Source organism: Dama dama, chromosome 15 (assembly GCF_033118175.1).
Source record: "Dama dama isolate Ldn47 chromosome 15, ASM3311817v1, whole genome shotgun sequence".
Classification (NCBI taxonomy): Eukaryota; Metazoa; Chordata; class Mammalia; order Artiodactyla; family Cervidae; genus Dama; species Dama dama.
In genome coordinates, this window is record NC_083695.1 from 80,025,687 (window position 1) to 80,032,673 (window position 6,987).

General features: G+C 43.2%; 1 protein-coding gene across 6 annotated transcripts in view; it reads left to right on the forward strand.

Moving 5' to 3' along the window:
* CASP7 (caspase 7) overlaps nt 1-6,231 on the forward strand; it is a 40,928-nt gene extending 34,697 nt beyond the window's left edge. For all 6 annotated transcript variants that reach the window (XM_061162711.1, XM_061162714.1, XM_061162710.1 and 3 more), the window contains 3 exons: nt 939-1,114; nt 1,658-1,787; nt 4,405-6,231. In XM_061162711.1, coding sequence (XP_061018694.1) covers nt 939-1,114; nt 1,658-1,787; nt 4,405-4,628 — 530 coding nt within the window. In that variant the 3' untranslated portion in view covers nt 4,629-6,231. The remainder of the gene's footprint in view (nt 1-938; nt 1,115-1,657; nt 1,788-4,404) is intronic.
* The last annotated feature ends 756 nt before the right edge of the window (nt 6,232-6,987 follow it).

Here is a 6,987-nt window from a genome sequence, read left to right on the forward strand (position 1 = left end):
TTAGATGAGATCAAGCTAAGCCAACTTATTGGGGCTTCCCAGATGGCGCTAGTGGTAAAGAACCTGCCTGCCAGTGTGGGAGAGATGTAAGAGATCCACATTTGATCCTGGTCGGGAAGATCCCCTGGAGGAGGAAATGGCAACCCACTCCGGTATTCTTGCCTGGAGAATCCCATGGACAGAGGAACGTGCTGGGCTACAGTTCATGGGATCTCAAAGAGTCGGACACGACTGAACGACTATCACTTTCTTTTCTTTTCAGTAAAAGTAATAGATTCACATTGTTTGGCAACCGCCACCACCCGCCTCCAGAAGAACTCTTTTCATCTTGCACAACTGAAACTCTGTCCCCATGAAACCCTAATGCCCCATTTCCCATCCCCTCAACCCCTGGTAGCCACCATTCTGCTTTCTGCCTTGGTGAACCTGATCACCCCGGGAACCTCATGTACATGAAATCATAGAGCATCTTTTCTTTAGCCAGTGTCTTGTTTCACTTAGTGTGTTTTATTTTCTTTAACAAATACTTGCTTGATACTCATGTGCTGCTTTGCAAATATCAACTCATTTAATGGGTAGCTCCATTTTACAGACAAGAAAACCAAGACACAAAATGGTTAAGCAGCTTGCCCAGTGTCACAGACCTAACCAAGGCCCTGGCCTTTAGCAGCCCAATATGCTGCCTCCCAGGAGCTGCCTGAAGCCCTCTTGCCTGTGGGATTCTCTTCCACGTGAGGCAGCCTCATTCTGGTTTCAGACTCAGTGGGGATTCTAGAATTCTCCCTCTAACCTCTCCCCAGTGTCTTCCAGGGGTGCTTCTCCACCTCTGCCTGTCCCTCTTTGTCAGTGGCAGCTGCCAGACTGGAAGGGAGTAGTACTTCTGAGGTCCCACACCCAGGAGTCATATTTTAACTTTTCAATGTTTCAATTGCTTGCAGCTTCTGAAGAGGACCACAGAAATTCAGCCTGCTTCGCCTGCATCTTATTAAGCCATGGAGAAGAAAATTTAATTTATGGAACAGATGGCAAGACAGCAATAAAGGACTTGACAGCCCATTTTAGGGGGGATCGATGCAAAACCCTGTTAGAGAAACCCAAACTCTTCTTCATTCAGGTAATCCCTTTTCGGAGTCTATAGAGAGACTTCCCTGGTAGTCCAGTGGCTAAGACCCTGCCTTCCCAATGCCGGGGGCCCAGGTTCAATCCGTGGTCAGGGGACTGGATCCCACATGTCATAACTAAGCTGCAACTAAGACCGAGCACAGACAAGTAAATTAATTTTCTTTAACTATTAAAATAATTTAAAAAAACAAAGTCAATAGAAATGAAAAAAGATTACAGACTGATCTTGGCTTATATCATTTTTTACAAATCTACGTGCTATTTCCATTGGGGTATGCAAATTTAGGTTGTATTTTTCTACCTCTAATGCTTGGCATCTATATTTGCATTGGATCACAAAGTATGTGAGTTTAAGACATTATAGTCTCTCTATTTGCTCTGCTTGCTAATTCAACACATCTTCAGATTATCTTGGACATCGTTGTGTTGCTGGTACATGCCAAGCACAGTTCTAAGACTGCAGTGGGATACAGCTGTGAATAGCACATGTGTTCCTATTCTCAGCTTCATGCAGCCATCTCTGCTTTGATTTTAGGCTTGCCGGGGAACAGAGCTTGATGACGGGATCCAGGCTGACTCAGGACCTATCAATGACACAGATGCCAATCCCCGATACAAGATCCCAGTTGAAGCCGACTTTCTCTTTGCCTATTCCACAGTTCCAGGTATCAAGTCCCTTGTCTGCTAACCAGACCGTGCATCCCACCTTCGAAATGGAGACGTGGAGCTGTGTTAGTTTCCCATTGCTGCAGTGATAAGTTGCCGCAAACCTGGTGGCTGAACACACACAAATGTATTATCTTACAGTTCCAGAGGTCAGAATTCCAGAATGGGTTGGCAGGACAGCAGTTCCTTCTAAAGACTGTAGGGGGCGCAAATCCACATCCTTGCTTTCCCAGCATGTTTAGAACTGCCTGTGTTCCTTGGCCTGTGGCCTCCTTCCTCTAGCTTCAAAGCCAGAAGCCTCACATCCCTGACCCTCCTTCCAACCTTACATTGTTCTTTCTGACCCTCTTGTAAGGGCTCCTGTGATTAGATTAGTCCCGTCTGGATAATCCCAGGATGATTTCTCCATCTTGTTTCCTTGACCTCAGCCCCATCTGTGAAGTTCTCTAGGGCAGCAGTTCCCAGCCTTTTTGGCACCAGGAACATGACTCGTGGAAAACAGTTTTTCCATGGACCAGGGTGGGGGTGGATGGTTTCCAGATGATTCAAGCACATTACATGTACTGTGCACTTTATTTCTATTATTATTACATCAACTCCACCTCAGGTCATCAGGCATTAGATCCTGAGGACCCCTACTTTATGGCATGAGCATTTCTGAGGGCCACTGTTCTGCTTACCATAGGGATACAGTCACTTTTCTCTCCAAAAGAAAGCTGAATTCTCTCATTTATGATGATGATTATTATTGGTAATTATAAGAACAAGCATGTCTATGGCACCTATTTACTGAGTGTTGTTTGTGTCTTTTACCCTGAAATAATCGTGTAGTAGTTAGAGAAGGTGTTATTTCTGTCCTAATTTTACAGTAGAAAAAAAATTGAGCTTGAGTAAGTTTAAGTGACCTGCCCAAGGTTGTATAGAGATTTTCACACATCATAGAGTTATAGCTCAGACCAGAATTCCTTTATACAATAGCCTGTAAACAGGCACCAGAAATGCCAGCAGCAAGCAAGCCTCCCTCTTGTTTGGGTTTGCCTGAGCAAGTTCAGTGAAGTTCCATTGCTTGGGGTAAAAACCATCACTCAGAATTCTCCCAGCTATAGCAGTACTTTGTCCAGTGCTTGGTATAGAAGTATCAGTTACAGTAAGTTGGCTGTTGTGTTTGGAAAACCAACTCTGGCAAGATGTACAGATGGGATTTTGTGAGAATGAGAACTTCACAAGTTTTAAGAATCCTGTAAGAAAGAAATTTGGTTCCTGCCCTTGAGAGGAAGGCAGAGTCATGGGAACATATAGTTGTGCAATCCAACCTGTCAGTCGAGTTGGAAAGACCCTCAGCCAGGTCTGGCAGAACTGAAGGAAGAAGGGTGAACACTAAGGGTGAACTCTAGGGAAGCAGGTGAGAGAGGCTTCCTAGGAAAGAACTTCTGTAACCAAGTCTTAAAAAATCAAATAACAGGATGAAGGGCAAGATGGCTTATCAGACAGAGTACCCAGGGACAGGTGGCTCAGTGCATTGGTAAAACTCAAGAGCTGGACCACAGGATGTATTAGTCTTTTCAGGTAGCTGTAATGTGAGTCCACAGGCTGGGGAGCAAAAGTTCATTTTTCACAGTTCTGGAGGTTGAGATCAAGGTGCCAGGCATTGTGGCTTCTGATGAGAGCTGTTATCCTAGCTTGTAGATCACTGCCTCTTCACTCACGTGGCCCAGGGAGGGGAGAGAGGCCATAGCGCAGGGTGTGACTGGGCATGTTTTTGTTGTTGTTCATTAGCCAAGTTGTGTCCAGCTGTTCATGACTGCAGGACTGGGCATGAACAAGTTTCAAACCTAGACAGGGAAATGGGGGCCCAATTGTGATGGGCCCTGCAGGATGTGCTAAGCAGCCTAAATTTCACCCTCATATAGAAGGAACTGTTTTAGGTGAGAGAGGGACGTCGACTTAAAAAATATTCACAACCTAAAACTTGAGAGTTATGTTTTATTACATGGAAATTCTTAGGACTTAAGCCCGGGAGATAGCATCTCAAGTAATCTTGGGAGAACTCCAAGGAGACAAGGGAAGGAGCCAGGTTATATAGAAGTTGTATAACTTCTATATGCAACAAAGGACAGGTAGTTTGAACATCAAAAGACCATTGTTAATTAAAGAAAACCAGATAACCCAAATTAATGTAGTGCTTCTCTATATATGGGAAGATGTGAGAGTCTGAACTGTCTGAAATCACTCCTTTCATATGCATCAACTATTGGGGCCAGTATCCTGTGTTTTTCACAACCTAAGCTCCCTTGAGGCTCACCATCGGAAGTGGCTGCAGTCTGATGGCTGCTAGATCACAGGTATTCTCCTTCCTGAGTGCCCTTCGGGCTCACCAGCTCACATTGGAGGGCTACAGTCACTGATGACTATGACATCCTTGTTTACTGATATGGCAGGAAATATTCCTGCAGTACAGAGTTTGGAGGACACATATCCCATATGAGTAAGTGGGGACTGCTGTCATTTCAGAAGAGCACATGTGAAGGCTCCAGTCACAGACAGCTCCTTCTGGGTAGTGAGCAAAGCAGCAGCCAGGTCAGCTGACGTCATCTCCTTTCTCTTCTCCTGTTGAAGGCTATTATTCATGGAGGAACCCAGGGAGTGGCTCCTGGTTTGTGCAGGCCCTCTGCTCCATCCTGAATGAGCATGGGAAGAGCCTGGAGATCTTGCAGATCCTCACCAGGGTGAATGACAGGGTGGCCAGGCACTTTGAATCCCAGTCTGATGACCCACGCTTCCACGAGAAGAAGCAGATCCCATGTGTGGTCACCATGCTCACCAAGGAACTCTACTTCTGAAGATAACCATTCCAGGGGTGCATTCCAGCTGAGAAGCTACAAATCATTTGTTGATGAATCAGAAATTTTTTTTTGTAATGCTCTTAAAAGATCCAGAAATTCTATAAGATTTTAATTTCAGGAAAATTATTGATTCAATGGGAAAGAAACTCTCTGGTGCTGTCTTACGGTCTCTGAATTTTCAGAGACTTTTTTTTTTACATTGTTATCCATTTGATGACTTTTTCTCTTAAGATTCATTTTCTGTTTGTCTTTCTCCTTGTTGTCGCACTTAGTACATACAACAAAAATGACCTCTGCAGATGACTTTTGACTGTGTCCACCGTGACTGGTGGTGACTTTGGTAGACTATCAGAGTCCTATTCGTACCTGGCAAAGAGAGTCCTTGACAAAAAACAGCCAAAGGGATATTCATTCACCTGTATTGCAGAAAGTGGGATATCGAATGTGGTTTGAGTGAATTTTTCATTGACTTAGGGAAGATGCTTGTGCAAAAATTCCCAGATATGTTAAGAGGGGAAAAAAATAAAATGATTCTAATATGTAGCAGTCAGGATCCAGTCAAGAAAACGGAAACCATTCTAGGTATTTCAGTAGAGGGAATTTAATAGAGGAAATTGACATACGTAGATGATGAAAGAGAAGATAGATGAAAGGAAGCTGTAACCCAGGTGGCACTAGTGATGAAGAACCCGCCTGCCAATGCAGGAGAGGTAAGAGACTCTGGTTCAATCCCTGGGTCAGGAAGATCCCCTGGAGGAGGGCATGGCAACCCACTCCAGTATTCTTGCCTGGAGAATCCCATGAACAGAGGAGCCTGATGGGCTACAGGCCATAGAGTCACAGAGTTGGACGCGACAGAGGTGACTTAAGATGCATGAGCATTGTCACATAGGCTTATGAGGAGGTGTGGTTCCTTAAGTCCAGAAACTGGGACCCTGCATAGGAGCTGGAACCATGGTGGGGCTGCCTGGTGGGAACTGGACCACCCGGGAGTTGCAGGAAATGAAGCAATGGCAGGGACAAAGCCACTGCCCAAGATGAAGCAACACCAGATGAGTCAGACATGGGAAAATTCCCTGATGTTTTCCACCTCTCCTCCTGCCCTGTAGTCTTCCTTCAACACCTTACCCTTCCAGCTCTACCTGGAAGCCATCTGGCAAAGGTCCTGGGAAGTGTGATCTCCTGCAATACAGAGCATAGCCAGGCATAGTGAGGCAGAGAAGGAATGAGAAATGGTTATGGGCCTGGCCCACAATGTGAATAGAAGGAATTCTGTTGCCTGTGTTGAGTGATTCATCCATTCAGTCATTTATTCACTGAGTTGTCAGACAATCTGTGTATTACCTACTATGTGCAAAATCATCTGTTTTAGTTTATAATCTACCTGGAACTTTTTAGGTTATTCCAAGCCTTATTCTGAGTAAATTTTTGTTATCTCTGATTCTCTAAATGGAAAAAGGTTTATGGCAAAATGTTTTCACTGTGTTTTCAAGGTGGTATTCTCTTTTGAATTCTTGATAAATTACTGTTTTATTTTGCCTAGTAACTTGTTAACAAGTGTTTATATTTATTGATTAAAATGTGGTTGTTTAATTCCTAATCTGCTCAGTTTGCTTTCCTTTTGAAGTGTCTTTTTTTTTTTTTCTTATGGCAGTTGGAAAATGAGAAAACAGGATAAGAACTGAGCCTATGACTTGAACTCAACACAAAACGTAATTCATGATTTCTTTTGAAGCTAGGACACTAATAAAACAAGTAAATAATCACTTAGGAAGCTGAAAATTTTCATGTAAATGGTTAATGAACTTGTAAAGCTGTTTGTGATGGACTGGCATTTATTAATTTGGCAACAAAATCAGATGGTGTAAAAGTATCTTCTTTCAATGAGAGAACTAATTTAAGGCCAGTTTCTTAGACTTGTCCCTGGTTTCCTGCCATCTAAAATATACCAAATGTTCAAAACATAAGTGGTGATCATGAATCAAGAAAATCAACAAGCATCTACCCCACTGTTTTCAGAATTCATTGGCTGTTCTTTGGGAAATAGGCCATCCTATTAAAGTTCCCTATCTTAGAATATGCCTAAGTGTATTGTAATTTGAAGTAAAAACCATAGCACTCTAGTTATTTGCCTTGTAATCTTCATTAAATAGACAGACATGATCAGCATTAATTAATGTCAGCATTAACTTTCTTTTTAGTTCTCTGAGCAGTCATAGGTATTAAGTTTATAAATTATGAATATTACCTCATGCTCCTTAGTCCCGAGATACAAATCACTGTTGGAAAATAGCCTTTGTCTTTGAGTACATCATGGGGCAGATGCTCTCATTTACCAAGATCAGAAATCCTATCC